We start from the raw sequence: 23,908 nt of genomic DNA, 5'->3' as shown, positions 1-23,908 counted from the left end.
GACTACAGAGAACATACTGGTGGCAATAACAGGGTTCAGGTTAGTATACTAGGTTAGAATGGTCTTTTGAATTTGTTTAAAGTCATTCTGCCACTGAGAGATTAAGTCAGATTTATAAACTTGGAAAATTTTGCAAGGCTTTACCACCAATCCTGTACAATAGGAAAAAATATAATGTAATAACTATTTTGAAGACAACTGAATCTTAGCTGCTTCTCCCTAGAAACATCCTCTGAAATGCAAGTTTTCCTGTTTAAAATGTCTATAATCACCTCTGATAATATGTAAATCGTCATCATGAATGAACAGCAGTTGTGTTCAGAGACGCCCTGCATATTAAAAGGCACAGTTTGTTATACTTTGTGCCTCAAGAAAGTCTGTGTTAGAAGGAACAATTTGCTTTGTGTTAGGATGGGAAAGATTGAAACTTAAAAAAAAAAAAACGAAATTACTCCATCATAAAATAAAGAGCCAGTGTTTGAAAGGTTCCAAATATCTTGGTTTTCAGTCCAGCTTCTTTGTTTTCAATTACTGTGATTGACTCTCTCCCCCTACTCCCATCCTCAAGAGATTACTGATTTCAGCCTGCGCTAAATTGTCCTTCTGGCAACCTTACTTGGGGAACAAGGGCAGTAAGGGGAAAGGGAAAATGAACTGACTTTGCTATTAGATAATGTTTCTACAGCCTTTGCCAAAATCCCCTACCAATATCATTTGGAGACATTCAATTAGAACTAGATGATACATTTTGTGAGAACTAAGATATTGGAAACCTACTAAGTTTCTGGAGCCTAAGGGGGTGATGGTGAACAGAGTCCTGAATAAATCGGGATAAAACTGAAGTAAAAAACAGTCTATCTGGCAAGTAAAAATGAAATATCTCCATTTTCTGACAACAAGAAAAGGAAATGAGAAAATAAACATGTGAACAAAGGAAGAAACACTGAGGTCCCAGAAGAGACACCGGCTAGAGAGGATATGATTAAATGCAACCTTCAAATCATCAGCTGTTGTTTCTTTTGTGTTACAGTTTTCACTTAAACTTGGCATTGAACACAAATCTACGAAGAATAGCTGTACATTAGGATAGATTTAAAAAAAGAAAGCATTTACAGGTTTTCTTCAATACATACATATCTTAGCAAGTTAATATCAAATATTATGACTGTATGCTATTTTGATTAAAAAAGCCATTAACTAGTCTTGATTTAGACTTTCAGACATTAATTCACTATATAGATTTATTAATTTTGAAATAAGTTAATAAAATACTGAGATTTAAAAATATATAAATTGAAATAATGGTCAACTGAGTAAAATTCGGTGATATATTTCAAAGTACTACATAAGTGACCTAGATCAAAGAACAGTAGTCTGTTAAAGAGAAATTAGAGAGGATAAAGAGACAAAAAAAATGCACATATGTATATTTTTCCAATGTCAAAGAAATGTGCTAGGTAAATAAATTCCAAAAATGTTAAAAATTGTTTCATTAATTTAATTAGGAAATGGATAATAAAACAACAATTGGAAAGGTCTATTTTAGGGCAAGTTACATCAGCAGCAGTAACAAATAATTCAAAATCCCAATGGCTTAATGCAATAAGAAATTTATATCTTGCTGACATGGCTACCTAATGCAGGTCAAGGGGTTTACTGCCTTCCAAGTAGTTATTCAGGGATTCAAACATCTTTCATGTTAGAACGTCACCATCTTCACCTTTGGACTTCAAAGTCACAGTGGATCTTCTGTTGACAGATTAAGGGAAGAGAGAAAACCTGAAGAAAGAATGCTTGCTCTTCTGATTTGAACCAGACGTTGCACATGACCTTCTCTCTCCCTATCAGTTGGCCAGAACTAGCCACATGGCCCAATCTAGAGTCTAAGAAAGTGGAAAACTGATTTCAGCTGAATGCCCAAGAGGAAAATGAATATATGAAACTATCATAGCTTAAGCAGACTAGAGCTTCATTCTACATAAAAGCTTATTTCTTACAAAATTGAGAAAATTACAATCAATGCTGCTTGAATTTTACATTCTACCTACATCAGTGTTATGTGATATATTTTATACTTGTCAATTTCAGGAGAAAGACTGATTGGCTGCCAAGTGCTCTCATAGGGGAGCATGGCCTTGGTAGGGTGTTCAGCCTTCATGTGTAGCAACAGACTAACGTCATCAGTCATGGTCAGATATGACGGTAGGCTGATAAATGACACTAAGAAAAAAAAATCACATGAGGCTTAAAATATGTACAAGAAAGTCCATTTATGAATTTATAATGTGAGGTCATTTCCACTGATGACAATGCTCACTTCTCCTATCCAGAGCTCCTCTTTCTCAGAATGAAGATATGTAAGAAGTTAGATTATTCAGCATAAATTTTTTTGGCTGAGTACAGAATCAGTAAGTATTAAGGAAGTTGTGTAGTTTTATGACAATCATAATCAGATTTAAAACCTGGGCTGACTACCTAGGAGCTGTGCGACCTCGGACAGCTTACTCAGCCCTGCCTCCTTCCATTCTCAGTTTATAAATCTATTAAATGTGCACAGTCATCGCACCTTCCACAGAGGGCTATTTTGAGAAATACATGCAAATCAATGGAAAGAGTATAACAGTTGTTCATATACAATGAGTATTCAATCCATGCCCAATATTTTCATCTAGCCCATAGTGAGATCCAGTGAATCCTCTCTTCTCCATTTTAGAGATGATATCTTTAGGTTCAATGAATTTAGTGTTTCTCTCTTCCAAACAATGATGGCTACAATAACAAACTATCATATATTTCCCCGGGCTCAATTTTTCTAGACTACCCTCTTCTTCAGTTTACTTGTGGGATACCCGAATTCTATCCCTAGGTCAGGAAGATCCCCTGGAGAAGGAAATGGCAACTCCTTCCAGTTTTCTTGTCTGGAAAATCCCATGGATGGAGGAGCTTGGCAGGCTACAGTCCATGGGGTCTTAAAGAGTCAGACATGACTGAGCGACTTCACTTTCCTTTCTTTGACTATATCATCATCACAAATGAGTCAAGAGTCATGAGTCAAGAAACCGCTCCCAAGGGTTTGAAACAGTCTCTTCTCACTGATCAGATCTACATCATAAGAACAATCTAAAGTAACTTCAGTTTCTTGGGCTGGGAATCTCACTGTGACTCTTTCTTGGACTCTATTTTATCTACTAAAATCTGCATTATTTTTTTTCCAATAGGGTTGATTATATTTTCATTCTTGGATCAATGTTTAGAAAATATTAATGACAGGGAAAATGGAGAGTTGACCATAGCTTAACTGTAATGCTTGGCACAGGCATTCAGTCTGGTTGATTAGATAATGATAAACACTGCCAAACTTTCTATCATTTATAAATTCATTCATTCATTTAGTGATCCTTTCATTCATTCATAAAGATAGGAATCGAACCCAAGTAATGATTTCCATCTCACATGTATTATATTTTCTTTTCATCCTTTCCATCTCACAGGTATAACATTTTCATTGAGTTTTTCACTGGAAATTTAGTGCAGATTAAGCACTGCTACTGCTGCTGCTAAGTTGTTTCAGTTGTGTCCAACTCTGTGCGATCCCATGGACTGCAGCCTACCAGGTTCCTCCGTCCATGGGATTTTCCAGGCAAGAGTACTGGAGTGGGTTGCCATTGCCTTCTCCTAAGCACAGATTAAGCACAGAGATGAAAAATATTAAAATATCAAAAAACAAAATATACTAGTTTTAATTAATTCAAACAATGCTTAAGAGCACCAAAATGGTTTGTGACTACCCTGAACAGGTGTGAGTAGCATGCTCAACAACAGGTCTCTACTGAAAGAATCAGTGGAAAATAAGACAATCAGAAGAGGTGTGGCTGTTTCTGAACATATTAATTATTTATAGTTTTACTCTGAAATTAGGACAAATAAATTTAGGCTTAATGGTAGTAATTCAGTTGCGTAGATCGTTTAGATATACTTTTTGCTAGAGGGCAAATTGATTTGATTAAAAGGATTTTTTTGTGTTTTTTTGTTTGTTTGTTTAATATTATGTTTCTTATTATTGGAGTACAGTTGATGACAGTGTTGTCTTAGTTTCAGGAGTATAGCAGAGTGAGTCAGTTATATTATATCTGCTCTTTATTAGATTATTTCCCCATGTAGCTCATTACAGAGTATTGAGTAGAGTTCCCTGTGCTATACAATAGATCCTTATTAGTTATACATTTTTATATATAGTAGTGTATATATGTCAATCCCAATCTCCCAATTTATCCCCACTTCTTTATGTTACTGTCACTTAAAATGGTGCTGGGTGCTTTCAGAGAAAGTTTCTTCTGTGAGCAACTCTGCAGACTATGTTTTAAAAATAAATTTTATTGGAGTATAATTTCTTTACAGTACTCTTAGTCTCTGCTATCCAACTAAATAAATCAGCTATATGTAAATACATATCCCTTTCTTCTTGAACCTCCCTGCTACCCACCTCATTCCACCCATCTAGGTCATCACAGAACACTGAGCTAAGCTCCCTGCCTGCTGACTATTTGAGAATGAAGGTCTCAAATCTTTCAGTGTTATTAATAACAATATAAACACAGCCAGTAAAAGTCTGAGTACACATAATCTGGTTAAAAAAAAAAAATGTAACTGACTTTCTTTCCACTTAGAGTCCTTATTTCTCCAGGAGCAGAAACTTCATCTAAGCCACCTCAGGGTCATTTCAGCCCTGTTTTCTCAGAGATTGCATTGAGGTTTGAGGTTATCTCCATGGAATCAGGGCTGTGCTGCGTGTGGAGGTCAAGGGATGGTGGAGGACACTTCTTGGTACTATTATCTCTTCAGTGTGACATTTGCAGAGACCTCACTGTGACTTCCCAAGTGGCTCAGTGGTAAAGAACCTGCCTGACAATGCAGAAGATGCAAGAGACATGGGTTCGAGCCCTGGGTCAGGAAGATCCCCTGGAGAAGGAAATGGCAACCCACTCCAGTATTCTTGCCTGGAAAAGTTCACGGAGAGAGGAGCCTGGCAGGCAACAGCTTACTGGGTCTCAAAGAGTCAGACATGACTGAGCAACTAAGTTCAGCACTCTACCCAGCCTGTGGGCTATGCATCTGTAATCTCTGATAGAAATATACCTCTTTCATGGATATGGAAGGTACTTCTAAACACTGTCTGCCGTGACATCAACTATCTAAAGTTCCAAGGCCAGTAAACAAGAAAATAGAACGAGACAACTGATTAACTCAAAGATATACCCTACTGGTCAAGAAGATAAGCACAAGAAGTAATGATACGTGGGAATGACCTTATGTTGTGTCTTTAAATTTAGGGAAATACAATGATCAGATCAAAAGTCAACTCAGTAGGGAGCAAGTTTGAATAAAATAAGGAGGCGAAATGAAAAAGAGGGGAGAAAAACTCCAAAAGAATAAATATTTATATCAGAGGCTCAGTTATGTGTGCATTTGAGAAAGGGGGCAGGGGTATTTTCTGGCCATTTATGTTTCTTCCCAAATTTAGGTTTCTGCAGCATTAAGCATAAAAGTCTGTTACTCGGACAGCCAGGTGGTTACGTTTCCCTGGCCTCATTTCCCTGCATGCATTGCCTCACCGCTTCATATCACAGTATGAAAATTGTTAAAGAGGAAAAGACAGAACCCTAAATCACTTCTATCCAATGGTGAGAATAAATGCGTCTGCAGTGCAAAAGGCTCTCCGGGCACAGTACTTTGAGGCTATAGTTCTGTAACTTTGCTGAACTGAAAATACATTCCTTTTCCTCGGTTTTAAAAGCTGCTCAACATTCACGTTTTATTAGCAAGGAAGCATGAACAAAACAGTTTTTGATAAACATAAAAGCTGTTTTGCCTCATTATATTGAATGACAACTGAGATCTTACAGCTTCACGTCAAATCAGTGGAAAAACAATTATCTGTAAAAAAAAGTATGCACAAACATTTTTCTACAAAGCTAAAGATTCAAGGCAACGTGTCTGGAATGTGTTTCTCCCTTTAGGCTGCCTCCATTCCATGAAACATCTGTCTCAATTTCCGTTCTTCCCAGAACCTCCTTTTGGTCTCTCTGCAAATCCATTCCTTCTGAAACTGCCTCCTTCTGACCCTGCAGATGGAAACCGTATGTTTCTCTGTTTAAGGAAGTGTGCTTCTCAAGCAGAGATTTCTGGACACGTTTTATAATATTTTCATGTATGGCTTCCTAATGCACCCAATATACTGTAATTTGCTTTAGGTTTGCCTTCATGCTTTAAATGCAGTAAAATAAGCTTTAATACCTTCGTTGATTTTTCTTAGCAAAATGTCTAAAACTAAGCGTGGAGCTGTGAATTAGATATATTTTGGACAAGCAAAATTTTTTATTATAATCAATTAGCACTTGTTGATCACCTACTATGCTACAGCCTTGAGGGGCGAAGATAGAAGACCTAACACAAAGTGTACTGTAAAGTAGCCTTGGGTTGGCAGAAACCTGATGGAATCAATACCATACAATGCAGGAAGGGCTGAAATGGAGAAACTACAGCTGCACAGAAGGAGACACAATCCAGAAAAATAAATTGACCAAAAAATAGTTTAGTTTCCTTTAAAGGGATAATTTTCATTTGTGAAGCAATGTATTCAAGTGTATAAAAGTGACATTAAATCATAAGTCTATCATAAAATTTTAAAATAATCTGAAACATCTACCTAAAATACTCAGAAAGTATCTAGTGTAATTATTTATTTTACATATTTCATATTTCAAACATGAAAGTAATAGCTTGCATATCATGTTGACATTCAGTAAGTTAGAAAGTAATTTGTGTGTGTGTGTTTAATGAAAACAAAGAGGGATTAAAAAAATCAAGGTGATAAAGGGAGACTTTGGAAATTCTAGGGTGTCATGTGAAGAAGGCAATGGCACCCCCACTCCAGTACTTTTGCCTAGAAAATCCCATGGACGAGGAGCCTGGTAGGCTGAAGTCCATGGGGTTGCTAGAGTCGGACAGAACTAAGCGACTTCACTTTCACTTTTCACTTTCATGCATTGGAGAAGAAAATGGCAACCCACTCCAGTGTTCTTGCCTGGAGAATCCCAGGGACGGTGAAGCCTGGTGGGCTGCCGTCTATGGGGTCGCACAGAGTCGGACACGACTGAAGTGACTTAGCAGTAGCAGGGTGCCATGAAAAAACTAGTCCTCTAAGGATGATTCCTACATAAGCCTGTGAGCGGGTGTAGTCACTCAGTTGTATTTGACTGTTTGCAACCCCATGGACTGTAGCCCACAGGATCCTCTGTCCACGGGATTTTCCAGGCATGAATACTGGAGTGGGTTGCCATGCCCTCCTCTAGGGGATCTTCCCCACCCAGGGATGGAACTCATGTCTCCTGTGTCTCCTGCTTGGCAGGTGGATTCTTTACCTCTGAGCCAGTTCCTACATGTTGACAACCAATTGTCTTGAGCAAATTTCTCACCCAAAGTTTCAAGGTCAGCAGGAAATTAGGGTAGGGAGGTAGGGATTTACAATACAAAGAAACTGGGGCTTCCCCGGTGGCTCAGTGGTAAAGAATCCGCCTGTCAATGCAGGAGGCCCTGGTTCAATCTCTGGATCAGGAAGATCCCTTGAAGAAGGAAATGGCAACCCACTCCAGGTTTTTGCCTGGAAAATCCAATGGACAAAGGAGCTTGGTGGGCTACAGTAAATGGGGTTGCAAAAGAGTCCGACACAATGTAGCAACTAAATAACAACAACCAAGAAACAGACACTGAGATAAGGGAAGAAAGTTGGGAGTAAGGGGTTCTTCTAAGTGCCAAACAGTGTTCTTAGAATCAAAAGCTCACTACATAAAACATGCAAGGAAGAAGGGAAAATCAAGAATAATCTAAAATAGAAGCCATCTTTGACCAGGTTCTCAAATTTTATAAAAGTGCCTTGTATTGTCAAAGCTCTCAAGAAGGTCAATTTTAATATCCCAATATTATTGGTAATATTTGTCATTCAAATAATAGTGAAAATATGTGAGAAATGGTATTCCATGGTCAAGTCATGTAGTTTTCATACATTTACATATTTTAGTTTAGCATAAAGGATAAAGGAAAGGAAAGGAAAGCCGCTCAGTCGTGTCCGACTCTTTGCGACCCCTGGACTATAGCCTACCAGGTTGCTCCATCCAAAGAATTTTCCAAGCAAGAGTACTGGAGTGGGTTGCCATTTATTTTCACTAAAAATGCAACCGAAGGAAGTGTAAGCCACTGTAAAGGAACAGAATATTTTAATCTAGAAAATCAAAGATGAAAAGGACTCGAAAATACACATCAGTTTCTTATTGGGAGTAGAATTGGAGCTGCAGGAGGAAGGGGAATTTTGGATTTTACTCTCAGAATCTTTCACAATAAGGCATTCTTGCAACACTATGTATTTAGAAAACAATAAACAAGGTTATTTTTAAACCTATGAAATAAACATACGCGGGTGTTTTAAAGAGCAATAAGACCATAATTAAAAAGGCACTGGAAACTATTACTAAGATTTGAGAAACAAAAATAATTAAAAAGAAAATGGGAACCGCATGTGCCTTCCCAGGCAAGCAGGCGTCACACAGCGTTCAACTTCAGGACACCAGCGACCTCTTGTGGCAAAGATGGATACATTTTTTAATTTGTGTCACGGCCACAAAGGGTGATTGAGAAGGCTGCCTGATGAAATTCTGCTTCTTTTTTAGATTGAAATAGCGACAGTGATGCCTTCCGGAAACAGAGAGCTCCTCACCCCACCCCCACAGCCAGAGGAGGCTGAAGAGGAAGAGGAAGAGGAGTCTACCCCCAGGCTGATCGATGGTTCTTCCCCACAAGAGCCTGAATTCACCGGGGTTCTGGGTCCACAGACCAATGAAGGTCAGGTCCATCAGGGCTGGATTGTAATTGTTCACGTGTCTCTTTCTCAAAACTGCCAAGTTCCAACTCTGCAGGGACCCACATGACCCAAGGAGAGAGCTTTGCTAGAGGCTAGGTTTGAAGCAGGAGATACACATGTATTTTGTGTTAAACTATAAAGCAGTTTTAATAATTCAGCTTTGGCATGATGGAAACGATCAAATAACCAAAGATCTGGGGTGAAAATATTTGTCTGGCATCATTACTCAAAAAGCTTTGTGGTGGAATGAATGCATTTCTAGACTAAAGGATACACTATTAGCAAGATCCGAATCCATGGCCGAGAGACCAAGTCCCAGCATTTCAAGGAGATAAGTGATGATGGTGAGGATGATGGTGGTGATAGTAATAATGTTTTCCATTGATTGAGCACACACTTTCTGGGGGCCATAATGCTCAGCAGGTCACATTATCTCATGTGACTACTACAACCTCCCTGTGAAGGTATTGGTATTCATTTTTTTACATTATTACCTAGGAAACTAGCTCAGAAAGGGTTGGAACTCTCCAGAGATCACTGAACATGAGTTTCACACATTGAGTGTTAAGCAAAGTTGTTCTGATTCCTGAGTGTGTTCTTAGTGGAAACCAAGCTGCCTTTCCACTCAGTCCCAGGGGCAGAGAAAGGACAAGAGAAGACAGGGTTCCATAATATTGGACTCCACTTTGTAGGACCTGAAAGTTATGTAAACCAGGGCCTTTTGGGTGATAAAAGGAATTCCTGGTGCTAAATGTGAGTCTACAGTTTGTCTATATTTCATGTTAGAATTTGTCAGTGTCAACCTTGGGAGGTATTCAAGTGGACTCACACTAGAATACTTTTACACACATGTGTGCTCTGATGAAGGGGGTGCAGAAAAAAATGAATAGTTTTCATTGTGAAGGTTTACTTACATTGAATGTCTCTGTACTGTAAGTTCTGGATATACAAAACAGTTTTAAATGACTACTATTTTCACAGATATTTCTGTTTAGTACAGAGACAGGCATGTAAAGCAACTTAGAGACAATAGATGTTATAGGTAATATAAGAAAAAGTCAGTACATAACACAATGAGAGAACAAAAGAGAGGAAAGAGCATTCAGATCCCCACTTTCAGATTTGCTGGATATTCAGTCTTGAGCAAAGCATTCAATATTTTTTTGCCTTTGTTTCCTCATCTAGAAAATGGGGTAATCAGTAACAGATGTCACCTCATAGAGTTGTTGCAAGGATTAACTGAATAAATTTAGTGCCTGGCCCACAGTTAACATCATCAATGGTAGCGATTCTCATTATTATTGATAGAATTTTTTTTACTTACTGTCAACAAATTGTTCAGTGTATGATACATAAACTGTAGGCACCATGTTGTAAGATGTCCAGGACATAATTCATTTTACACACCTGAAACTAGTCCCCCCTCCCCCCAGTCCCTGGTAATCACCAATGTACTCTCTGATTCTATGAGTGTCTCACTATTCACTAAGAAGTCATATGAAAAGTTGTCTTTTGTGAAATGCTGCCAATACACCAGTCACTGAAGTGTTTTATATTGTGTCTTTGAAGAGACACAGTAGTACTAAGTACGTGTTAGTTATTACTATTTTCACTTTATGAATAGGCAAACTAAAATTCAAAATACCACAAAAGTGGTCCAAGATCATGGAGGTGGTACGTAATGGTGCTGGAATGAAGACAGAAACCACTAAATCCTGTCTTTAATGAATACATTGTATTCTTCCCACACAGTCAACTTTCTGTGGGGTGGTAGAACATGCTAAAAACAGAACCAGGGAGAGACACATACAATGAGAAGGAAATGTGCACACCCGGCAGAAAGTCCTCAAAACAGGGAAATTAAATATCTCTAGAACATTACTTACTTTTAAGTAATTTCAGAGCTTTCACAAGTTGACTGATTTGGAATTATCTGATGTGCCAAGATTAAGAGGAGTAGAATGCCCAATCTTTTGAAAAGCTCTAGTAAAATGTATGGCTCAATAATGTAAATTTTGAAACAATGTAAGAAAAATTATGACTTAAAATATTTGTTTCTTAAAGGAGTCTAAGTAACGAAATTAAAAAGTTAATTCATATTTTACTTTGCACAAAAGTAAATTCTAAACTTTAAAACTTAAATGTAAATCATAAATTTATTTAAGTCAAATAGTTTGGAAATATTTAAAACATTAAAAACTGAAACATTATTTGTTATTATAACTATCAATTTCTAGAACGAATACTTAGAAGCTACATTGAGTAGGCTTGAGTTATAAGTGGAAAAAAAACTAGAATTAAAAACAACTGTTGTGACTATATATAATTACTCTAAGCAATTACCGCTAAATTAGCATGGTCATATATATAGAAGAATGAAATGCTTTTCTTCTTGAAACATTGTGATGAGTAGCAAATATTTATTTATAATAATTGGAGAAATTAGCAAGTATTAAGGAGAAGGAAATGGCAGCCCAGGCAGTACTCTTGCCTGGAAAATCCCATGGACAGAGGAGCCTGGTGGGCTACAGTCCATGGGGTCGTGAAGAGTTAGATACGACTGAAGTGACTTAGCAGCAGCAGCAAGTATTAAATATTTTATAGCTCTCCCTTAAATTTTTTCCCCAAACTTCCATTCCTAAAATAGCTTTCATTCCTGAAGTTGTTATAAGTGATTTTTTTCTATTTAATGACCTTGTTTTCTTGGGAATCCTAACTTTATAATTAAAATCACTAAAATCTGCCTGCAACACAGGAGACTTGGGTTCAATCCCTGGGTCAGGAAGAAGGAAATGGCAGCCCACTCCAGTATACTTGCCTAGAAAGTTCCATGGACATTGGAGCCTAGTGGGCTACAGTCCATGGAGTTGCAAAGAGTCGGACACCACTTAACAACTAAACAACAACAACAATAAGACCTTAGTAGGTGCATTACTAATTCTTGATCTCAAACCATTGTGGATCCTTCAACAAGGGCAACCAAAGGTCCTGACTTGCCTAGGAGTGAGGGATCCCAAGACACGAGGCTTCCAATGCTAAAATCAACAAACTCTCAGCCAAATGAGGATCACCAAGCAATTCAAAGAAAGTCTTTCATCACTTCTATCTCTCATGGCTATTTTACTTTCTCCATCCATCTCATGTCTCATAACCATTCTCTCCTTCTCCCTAAACTCCTCAAACTCGTCAGAGAGCTTGGCTTCCTCCTACACAAAGAAAATACAGTCTTCAGGTTAACGGCTCCTTGGTCTTTCTATTTTCAGACACATAATTTACCTACATCTATATCCATACCATTGGAGAAGGCAATGGCACCCCACTCCAGTACTGTTGCCTGGAAAATCCCATGGACGGAGGAGCCTGGTAGGCTGCAGTCCATGGGGTCGCTAGAGTCGGACATGACTGAGCGACTTTACTTTCACTTTTCACTTTCATGCACTGGAGAAGGAAATGGCAACCCACTCCAGTGTTCTTGCTTGGAGAATCCCAGGGACAGGGGAGCCTGGTGGGCTGCCATCTCTGGGGTCGCACAAAGTCAGACACGACTGAAGTGACTTAGCAGCAGCAGCAGCATATCCACGCCATACATGTTTTACCTACATTTCCATCTACATCCAGCAAATTTGGAAAACTCAGCAGTGGCCACAGGACTGGAAAAGGTCAGTTTTCATTCCACTCCCAAAGATAGGCAATGCCAAAGAGTGCTCCAACTACCACACAATTGCACTCATCTCACACATGAGCAAAGTAATGCTCAAAATTCTCCAAGCCAGGCTTCAACAGTAGGTGAACTGAGAACTTCCAGATGTTCAAGCCGGATTTAGAAAAGGCAGAGGAACCAGAGATCAAATTGCCAACATCCATTGGATCATTGAAAAAACAAGAGAGTTCCAGAAAAATATCTACTTCTGCTTTATTGACTATGCCAAAGGCTTTGACTGTGTGGACACCACAAACTGTGGAAAATTCCTAAAGAGATGGGAATACCAGACCACCTTACCTGCCTCCTTAGAAATCTGCATGCAGGTCAAGAAGCAACAGTTAGAACTGGACATGGAACAATAGACTGGTTCCAAGTAGGGAAGAAGTACGTCAAGGCTGTATAGTGTCACCCTGTTTATTTAACTTAAATGTAGAGTACATCATGAGAAATGCTGGGCTGGATGAAGCACAAGCTGGAATCAAGATTACTTGGAGAAATATCAATAACATCAGATATGCAGATGACACCACCCTTATGGCAGAAAGTGAAGAAGAACTAAAAAGCCTCTTAATGAAAGTGAAAGAGGTGTGTGAAAAAGCTGGCTTGACACTCAGCATTCAAATAACTAAGATCATGGCCTGGTCCCATCAATTCATGGCAAATAGATGGGGAAACAATGGAAACAGTGACCGACTTTATTTTCTTGGACTCCAAAATCACTGCAGATGGTGACTGCAGCCATGAAGTTGAAAGACGTTTGCTTCTTGGAAGGAAAGTTATGACAAACCTAGATAGCATATTAAAAAGGAGACATTACTTAGCTGACAAAGGTCTGTATAGTCAAAGCTATGGTTTTTCCAGTAGTCATGTAAGAATGTGAGAGCTGGACCATAAAGAAAGCTGAGCACTGAAGAATTGATGCTTTTGAACTGTGGTGCTGGAGAAGACTGTTGAGAGTCCCTTGGACTGCAAGGAGATCAAACCAGTTCATCCTAAAGGAAATCAGTCCTGAATATTCACTGGAAGGACTGATGCTGAAGTTGAAGTTCCAATACTTTGGCCACCTCATGGGAAGAACTGACCCATTGGAAAAGAGCCTGATCCTGGGAAAGATTGAAGGCAGGAGAAGGGGACAACAGAGGATGAGATGGTTGGATGGCATCACCAACTTGATGGATAAGAGTTTGAGCATGCTCCAGGAATTGGTAATGGACAGGGAAGCTTGGAGTGCTGCAATCCATGGAGTTGCAAAGAGTCGGACATGACTGAGCAACTGAATTGACTTACAGACATCCTCGCCTCTTCCCCTTCCTCCTGTTACAACAGAAGAACTGTCTGTGCTCCCTCACGTGGATATAAATGCTTCCCATCGTGTTCTTAGTTCCATTTCCTGCTGCCCTCTCAGGATCCTTTTCATCTTCAATCTCTCTCCCCTTGGATTTTTTTTTCAAATCTCTCCCACTTTAGTCCATTTCCTCATCATACACACTACAAATAGGTCTTATAGTTATCACTATCTCTCTTTCCTTTTTCTTTACAGTCAAACATCTCAGAAACATTGTCTGCACGTTGTATAACTGTTTCCTCACCTCCTACATCCTCCTTCAGGGACTGTGATCTGGCTTCCAGCCTTATCACTCCACAGCTCTTACTGAAGTCTCCTTTAACCTCCACAATAACTACTTCAAGAGAGATTTTACAGTCCTTAACTAACATCTCAGCTGATTTAGATTATTTTCTATTCCCTGTTCCTTCAAACTATCTCTCCACTTGGCCTCCATAATACTGATCATCTATTATCCTTCTTTTCTTCTGACCATTGCTTCTCTATCTCCCTTAGAAGCCCTCTGTCCTCTATAAGATCAATAAGACCAATAAGTAGAGAGTGAAGGAGGGAGCTCTGTGTATGTGTGTGAAAGAGAGAGAGAGAATAGATTAATAAATGGAGATATAATATAACTTGAATTTTTTAGTGGGGGGGGTCTGTTGCCTTTTCTATCACATTGTCATAGCCAAGCAAGCACCATCTTTTATCTTGATAACTCATTACCCCTATGCCCATCCCACTCCGCCCCCTACCCCATCAATCAGTCTTCCAGTTCACCTTCAAGCAGGGTATATCTTAACACGCAAATCTGATCATGTGATACTCCTGCCCATCCTTAGGACAAGAGACCAAGCCTGTAACACAGCCCGTAGGCCTGTGTGTTTTGTGTCCTACACATTCCAGAGCTTCTGTGCTGTCGCTACAGGGACCGTCTTTCAGTCCCCTCAGAGTGAAGGGACCTGGTGTGCTCTGCGTTCTCGGCCTGCAAACTCTTTCGGCTCACCTGAACAGTCAGGTCCTGCTCTTCCTGCAGATCTCAACTCAGTCATCACCTCCTCAAAGAACCACGACTCTCAGACTGGATCAAATTCTCCTATTTTATGCTTCTATGATATTCCATGACATTGACCGCAATCATCATTTTATGTGATTAACATCCGTCTTACACAGCAGATCATGAAACAGAACTGTGTCTTTGTGGTTACCACTGTTCCAACAGCTACCACAGCGCAATTTACACAGAATAGATTCAATAAATGCATATTGAGTGAATTAATATTAATGATAATTGCCCTACCCTTTCCCTTGATTTTATTTCAGTGGGGTGTATAAATACTGAATGAAAGATAAAAATATTATATGTGATGTTTTAAATTTATAAAAACTGCAATCTTAATATTTACTTCTGAAAATAGAATTTTCAATAAATATAAAAGCAACAATCATGCAATATTCAGTAGATAATTTAAAATAAAATTTTAAAACATTACAAAGACTATATTAATTATTAGGGCAGCCTGGGTTGTTATATTTAACTTTAGTATTTTATTTATAGAAAACTACATAAGAAGATATTAAATATGCCAGCATAGTCTATATGAGACTGTAATCTTGCTTAATAAACATTTGTAATCCCGTTATTTGTTAGAAATTGCTTGTTGCTTACATATATTATTTGCCTCTCTTTTAGACTTTCCAACCTGCCTTCTGTGTACTTGTATAAGTACCACCGTATACTGTGATGACCATGAACTTGATGCTATTCCTCCGCTGCCCAAGAACACAGCTTATTTCTATTCCCGTTTTAACAGAATTAAAAAGATCAACAAAAATGATTTTGCAAGCCTAAGTATGGATGCTGGCACTAATATCCTTCCCTTTTATTTCCTAAATGTTTGCATTATAAAATGTTGGTACCAAAAATGAAACTTGAATATTAAAATGTCTTGTAAATCAATTTTTACTTATTTGTATGCTTGAAGGTTTGTTTTAATTACAATAAGAAAGAATGATGAATCATTAAAGGTCGTTATGAAACTATATGGATTTCCCAAGTGGCATTAGTGGTAAAGAACCTGCCTGCGAATGCAGGAGACATAAGAAATGCGGGTTTGATCCCTAAGTAGGGAAGGTCCCCTGGAGGAAGCCATGGCAACCCACTCCAGTATTCTTGCCTGGAGAATCCCAATGACAATCCCCAGTCCATGAGGCCTCAAAGCGTCAGACACAATTGAAGTGACATGACTTATGCACATGAAACTATATAGTTGTTGATATTCTCACTATTTTCAAGTAAACAAAAATCACAAATAATTCTATTTTATAGGCTAAAACTCTTTATCATGTTATCACAATAAGAGCAGAAAGTCATGACCATATATTTAGTAGGATCTGGGTTGTTCGAATAGACTTCCATTGAAGCACAATTAAAAAAAAAAAGCACAATTGCTTTATAATTGATGAATGCAAATCTAAATTCTGGCCAAAGTTGTTGCCAACTTTGAAAAAAGTTGGTATTTGTCTTCCATTAAGTGTTTTAATCATTTAAAAATTTCTTTTTAATGCCTGTGTATTTTAATGCTAATGTATCTATTACTGTTAGAAAATATAATAATCTGCCAGCACGGAGAAAAAATAAAAAATATTTTAAATAGTAAGATCCAGACAAAATTTATGAGGAATATAGGAAAAAGATCAATTATTTTAAATATAATGAAATATAATGGGTCAATTTCTTTGCTAAGGCTACACTTTCTTTGGAGTGCATAAATATGAATAGTATTTGGAGGAAATCCAGGTGGTTCAGTGGTAAGGAATCCGCCTGCCAATGCAGGAGACATAAGGTTCAGGGGTTCAGTCCCTGGGTCAGGAAGATCCCCTGCAGGAGGGAATGGCAACCCACTTCAGTATTCCTGCCTGGAGAACCCCATGAACAGAGGAGCCTAGAGGGCTATAGTCCATAGGGTCGCAGAGAGTCAGACATGACTGAGCAGCAGCAGTAGTCTATTAAATTTTTATAAAGTTGTTAGAAATAATTGTTTCATTAACTATCTCTAATTCATGTTTATATTTGTTTATATGTGGGAAATTTATATTTTTATGTGAGTGAAACATATTCAACTACTCTCGTGTTTTTTTTTTTCCAGATGATCTAAGAAGGATTGATCTGACATCAAACTTAATATCTGAGATTGATGAAGATGCATTCAGAAAGCTGCCTCAACTCCGAGAGCTTGTTCTGCGTGACAACAAAATTAGGCAGCTCCCAGAATTGCCAACCACTTTGAGATTTATTGATATCAGCAACAATAGACTTGGAAGGAAAGGAATAAAGCAAGAAGCATTTAAAGTGAGTTTTAAGTTTGAATATGAAATACTTTAATCTTCCTGTTCCCTTTGCAATCAGTGTCTAGTCTTTTTATTTCCACAAAGGGATTCAATTTGATGAGACTTTTAATGCCTAAAATAAACTTTAGAACACTATGTGTCATGCCTTTGGGAAATACTGTGTCCTGGTACATTCTGAGGCTGCTCAAGAACTAAGAAGAGAAAGCAGAGCTGGAATAAGAAGTGGGTGGAGCACCAGTCTGTTAAGTTGCACCTAAGAATGCTATGAGCCAAATGATGCATATTTACCAAGGCTCCACTCAAGGAGAGTACTTTGTGTGGTTGGAAGGACAGTTATTTGCACAGAGTGTGGAGGGTGGTTTGAGGGTAGAAGCCTTCTAAATTATCTATAAGGGGGATGGATTCAGTTAATCTTATGAATTTTATTTTCTAAGTGAAGGAAACAAGTTTGGGGTTAGAATGGCTTTGCTTGGCATAACTGCAGAGAGTCTGAGAACAGTAACCAGTTTGGCTTTCTTATCCAGTCTTAACTCCCTTCGAGCTGCTTCTCTAAATATCTGTTGAACAAATACATTTAAGCTATTGTTTGAAGGGACATCTCACAACTTCCATGGAGGCTACAAGGGGTTGTGTGGATTCGCTAGCCCTGGGCAATGGTAGAAAGGCTGTATCTCCCCCTGTGCTCCTGTGACACCACTGTGGCGGGCAAGGGAGTTAGGACACCTCACCAGAGCCTGGCAAAGATCAAATCTAGTCCCCTCACTCAGGGTCTATTGGCATGGGTGACAGTGAGTCACACTTTGTCCTGTGACATTTGGTTGGAGTAGACCTGGTTGTATCTAAAGGTATATTCTGTCTTGTTAGGCTGCCCTCTTGCTACTTGCATGGGAGGCGGTAGGATTTTCTCGGGGAGAATTTCTCATTTCCCCATTCCTGTAATGTGAAGGAAATTCTTGTTATTTCTCACCATAATCCTCAAAATTTTACTGCAGAATCTCTGTGTGGGAAATCAATGCCTTGCTTAAACTGAGAAAGTTAGAGCGGACAAAGTAGGTTCTTCCAGAGACTAAGAAAGATGTTTCATTTACATCGAGAGATATTTGCTTGCTATCAATTCTTGCAGAACTCAATTGAATAGTCCAGGAACACAGGAAACTAATTTGCCTCAACTTTAGAAAACATGGCACCCCATACCAGTACTCTTGCCTGGGAAATCCCATGGACGGAGGAGCCTGGTAGGCTACAGTCAACGGGGTCACAAAGAGTCAGACACAACTGAGCAACTTCACTCACTCACTCACTTAGAAAACGAGACCTGAACAGGCATGTGTTATTTTACAAATAGTTTCATGGGCAGGGGATGAACCGTGTGACTGTGGCCCACTAATTTCTATTAAGGCCCTACATTTGGAATGTTTACAGGATATGTATGATCTCCATCATCTCTACCTCACGGATAACAACTTGGACCACATCCCTCTACCACTCCCAGAAAATCTGCGAGCCCTTCACCTCCAGGTAGGCTTCTCCTAGTAAGTTATGTCCAACACATCCATGGAAAACAGATGCAGACGGGAGGAAGCCACGATACAAAAGCTGTGTATAATGGCATGTTAATACACTGTGACAGGTTTTTTTTTTTCTTCTCTCATTTATTCTCTCTCTCACTCTGAGTACAAGGTGTTTGCATATTCATGACTCTATCTATACTGATTTATTTCTGATAACTTTAGTCTTTATTTTCATTTTTTGCCAAGTCATAATGCATCTTTTTGGCACACAAATCTTCTTTTTTTAGAAAATAAGAGCTTCATCTGCTGAAGAAATGTGTGAAGACTAGAAATGAAAGAGAGTAAGAGAGAAAGAAAAATTTAATTTGATTTCCAGCTTTCAGAGGAAAAAAATGTCAGTTTTAGCTCTTGATTTTAGGTTCCATGAACTGAGTTAAATTCAATCCTAGGACATTCCTATCTGCTGAGAGATGATGGACTTTCATCTCTCTGGATTAAGAAAATGCAGTTTTTTCTAAACCAACATATTTGAAAGCTTGCGTTATTTTAAATTCCTTTAAGCTACATTTTATCTTTGAAGTAATGAGTGAAAACACATTTTCAAAATGTTACGATCTGATATTTTCTAAATACTGGGTTGGCCAGTAAGTTTGTTCATTTTTTTTTTTTTTTTTCCTATAAGATGTTATAGAAAAACCCGAACAAACTTTGGCCAACCAAATATATTCCATTGAAGTATATTACAATATGATCAATAAAAAAACACTTTTGGCTGTTGAAACAAAGAAAGATAAGTTATTTCTTATTTCAGACGTAACTTTTGGTATACAGTTGTAATCAACTTTCTGTAATAATTTCATCTGTTCTATGGAATAAATCTGTAGAGAACACAAGCATTATGTGCTCAAAGACACAATATCATAGTGCAATATTAGTCTTTTAGGAGGAAAAGTATAAACCATCACAAGAAGTGATTCTGCTCTGTGACAGCAAGTCTGATTCTTTTTTTTTTTTTTTTTGCTCTGTGGATTCTGTAATTATTTACCTCTGTGTCCTTTCTTCCATTCCTGTTTACATCTTTCCATACTTCTTTTTGGTGTCTTTGTGTGTGTATCTGTCTATGGCTCTTGGATACCTATCTCTTGAGAGTTTTTCTGACTATTTAACTTCCTTAATGTGATATCCTTTCTAGTCCTTATCTGGTTTCTGGATGGCTCTCTATTGGTCTTCTCTTTTTCTGGGGGTGAATGTCTATGTCAATGAGAATTTCTTGCCTGGTTTAGGATTGGAAAGAGGATTTTCAAGGAAACCATAAAAGGAACTGGAAATTTTTTTTCCAATTCTGAATTAAATTTCATTACTATGTCTGATGATATTGACTCCACAGAGTAGCCAGGTCTCTGATGTTATATTTAAACATAATGTGATTGCATATATAATCTAAGATTTTTTTTTGGATTGGCTTTACATTTCCTATTCTAAGGATTAAGAAAGTATCAAGTGAACATTTAAAAATATTTCTCTTTCACAATCACCTTACCAATATCCAGTATAAGGCTGTTTTTAATTTACATTGTCTTCATTTTATATTTATTTTTAATGCTCATATAAAAAATCTCTTTTTGTGATTCATTTGAAAAATATTTTCCAACATACTATGAGAATGACAGATCTGGCAAAAGCAGATTCCCTGGGCTGAAATTCTACTTGACACTATTTACTGATTGAACAAGTATCTAAACCTCTCTGCATCTCAGTTTTAGTTTATAAACTGGGTGCTGCATTCACTGATACATGATAATGACTTAAAGATAAGGCATGATAATTATTAACTGTGTATGTATTACCTATCAAAGAAAATAGAATAGTGCATAGGCACTAAATCTGTATTATCCCTCAGGGACACTTTGTAAAATAGAGAGTCAATCTATCAGAAAGACATAAGGCTTATAAATACATATGTACCTAACAACAAAGCCTCAAAATTTATAAGGACTTCACTATTAGAATTGAAGGGAGAAAAAGACAATTCAACAATAATAGTTAGAGTCCTCAATATTCCACTTTTAATAATGGATAGAGCAACTAGCCATAAGATCAACTAAGAAACAGAAGACTTGGGCAACACTATATACCAACTAGCCCTAACAGTCATGTACAAAACTTTCAACCCAATAGCCATTTTGACATTTTTTTTTCTCATTCTTGAACTTGCCATGCATATTTTTCAGAATTTGAACTTGGTGTTCTGTCTGGGATATTCTTACCTCAGCTCTCTCCCATGCCCATGCCTCCTTGTCATTCCATTCTCAGCTCCACTGCTGTCTCTTAAGATAATTTTTCACAGACACTTTCCTTTCTTCTTAGGTTAGATTATTTTTGGAAATAATTTGTTTTCCTTAAATTTGTTTTTTCATCTAATTATCTTATATTCCCATTACTGAAGTATAAGCTTCATAAAGGCAAGCATATGTCTATTATGTTTATTGGTTTATCCTCACTGCTTTAGAAAGTGTTGATGTATATAACAGTTGCATAATGTGCATTTCTGGATGAGAGAAGGAATGAAGGCGTAAAAGCAGGGGTGAAGCAAAATTGACTATATTATTCATCAATACTAGGAATATGTGATAACTCATCTAATAACTTATCTTAATCTTTTTTAGAATAACAACATTATGGAGATGCATGAAGATACCTTCTGCAATGTTAAAAATTTGACTTATATTCGTAAGGCACTAGAGGATATTCGACTGGATGGAAACCCTATCAATCTCAGCAAAACTCCCCAAGCCTATATGTGCCTACCTCGTTTGCCTATTGGGAGTCTCGTCTGATTTCAGATAATGGTTAGCATTATGATGCCTCCTATAACAAAATGATTCTTCCTGCTCTCTTCAAAAAGAAAACTCGGCATGATACTTTCAAAATACGTTCTGGAAGATGATATAAGCACATAAAATACAGCTAAAATTTTTAATATATGATAGCAATGTAGTAGCCTAAGAAAACACCAGATTAATCAGAAATAAACCAAAAAATGTACAGAAATAGAAGACTAAGAGAAAATATTTCATAGATATTCTTATAAATCACATGTAATTTTCAAGTTTTAGGAATTCATATCCTATATAACTTTAAATTAATCATATACTAAAAATTAAAAATTAATAGTGTAGGTATATTGCCAAGATTTTAATGTTTTAATTAAACTTTTCCTTTTTTTAACTAAAGCATGTTTTTATTTTCAAATTCATTAAAGAAAATGAAGAAAAGAATAAAAATATTTGAAAATGATAAGGGCCTTGTGGAAAATATTCATTATAATCACAACATACATATAACTTCAGTATTTTAACAATAATATTTTATCATCTTAAAGCCCTGCCAACTCATTTTTAGACCTTTCCTAAATTATTAGTTAATTGGTAATATTTCTGTGCCTGTGGAAAAAATAAAATGTAGAAAATGGAAAATATAAACAATAATATGAAAATGATAGTAGGGAAGAAGTTAAGGAGTACCTTCTAGAGAGAAAGTTGAACTTTCTGAAATGTGTGATAATAGTACAAAAAACTGAAAGATAACAAAAGAGTATACACTGAAAGGTGAGTTTGTTTCCTGCAGCAAACCCTAAGTTCCACTCCTTGGAAATAGTCAATGGTTTCTTTCATTATTTTATCAAGTTTTCCATAAGAAGCAAAAACTTGCACATAAAATAACTGCTCCTCTTTTACAAAAATACATATGGATATATGACTTATATATAAATATATAAATATATCTCTCTATATAAATATATCACTATTATGTATGTGTCGGTACATGTAAACATGGATTTTTAAACACAATAGATAATCACTATTTTGCTTGTTTCACTTAAAACTACTCCTTGATCACTCTTACCACATCTACCATATTAGCACACACAGCTCTACTGATTTTGAAAAACAGATATCAGCTTACTACAAGGATGTATATTGTTACAACAGGAACCAATTCTTGAACACAAAAGATGTACTAGGCATCTACTAAAGTTTTCTGCATGTATTAATTCACAACATCCTAGGAGTTGAAGATAGTAATGACTATTCCAGTCACAGATCGGAGAGCTTAAACAACTTGCCCCTGGTTAAGGGCTGATCCCAAACGCCTATTCTACACTTCACCTCACTGTCCTGTCTCATATACCATGGATGTGTCTTTTCCCTGTATTGTAATACAAGAAAATGGTGTATGGACTGGACAGAGAAGTTGTTATGAGCTGAATGTTTACCCCCAAAATTTGTGTATTGAAGTTCTAAATAACCCCCTCCTCATTGTGATGGTGTTTGGAAATGGGGCCTTTGGGAGTTTAATAACGGTTAGATGAGTCATGACGTAGGGGCCTCATGATGGGATTAGTGGCCTTATGAGAAAAGGAAAAAAAGGAGACTACTCTGTGTGTGTGTGTGTGTGTACCTATACTAAAGAAAAGCCATAAAGAAATCAAAGATGACACACATAGATAGAGAAATATGCAGTGTTCATGGGTCGGAAGAATCAATATAGTGAAAATGAGTATACTACCCAAAGCAATCTATAGATTCAATGTAATCCCTATCAAGCTACCAACGGTATTTTTCAGAGAACTAATACAAGTAATTTCACTATTTGTATGGAAATACGAAAAACCTCGAATAGCCAAAGCAGTCTTGAGAAAGAAGAAAGGAACTGGAGGAATCAACCTGCTTGACTTCAGACTATACTACAAAGCTACAGTCATCAAGACAGTATGGGCACAAAGACAGAAATATAAATCAACGGAACAAAATAGAAAGCCCAGAGATAAATCCACACACCTATGGACACTTTATCTTTGACAAAGGAGGCAAGAATATACAATGGAGAAAAGACAGTCTCTTTAACCAGTGGTGCTGGGAAAACTGGTCAACCACTTGTAAAAGAATGAAACTAGAACACTTTCTAACACCATACACAAAAATAAACTCAAAATGGATTAAAGATCTAAATGTAAGACCAGAAACTATAAAACTCCTAGAGGGACACATAAGCAAAACACTCTTTGACATAAATCACAGCAGGATCCTCTATGACCCACCTCC

The 23,908-nt window shown here is 37.4% G+C and overlaps 1 protein-coding gene across 1 annotated transcript in view; it reads left to right on the top strand.

Moving 5' to 3' along the window:
- The window catches only part of EPYC (epiphycan), a 42,670-nt gene extending 20,567 nt beyond the window's left edge, over positions 1–22,103 (top strand). Inside the window, exons 3-7 of the mRNA XM_019960009.2 lie at positions 8,724–8,895; positions 15,635–15,793; positions 17,091–17,293; positions 18,715–18,810; positions 21,470–22,103. Of these exons, the coding sequence (XP_019815568.2) occupies positions 8,724–8,895; positions 15,635–15,793; positions 17,091–17,293; positions 18,715–18,810; positions 21,470–21,640 (801 nt within the window). The 3' untranslated portion in view covers positions 21,641–22,103. The remainder of the gene's footprint in view (positions 1–8,723; positions 8,896–15,634; positions 15,794–17,090; positions 17,294–18,714; positions 18,811–21,469) is intronic.
- Positions 22,104–23,908: the final 1,805 nt, after the last annotated feature.

This window comes from Bos indicus, chromosome 5 (assembly GCF_029378745.1).
Source record: "Bos indicus isolate NIAB-ARS_2022 breed Sahiwal x Tharparkar chromosome 5, NIAB-ARS_B.indTharparkar_mat_pri_1.0, whole genome shotgun sequence".
Classification (NCBI taxonomy): Eukaryota; Metazoa; Chordata; class Mammalia; order Artiodactyla; family Bovidae; genus Bos; species Bos indicus.
Note: the sequence above shows the minus strand (reverse complement) of the source record. Positions and strands in the feature narration are given on the sequence as shown.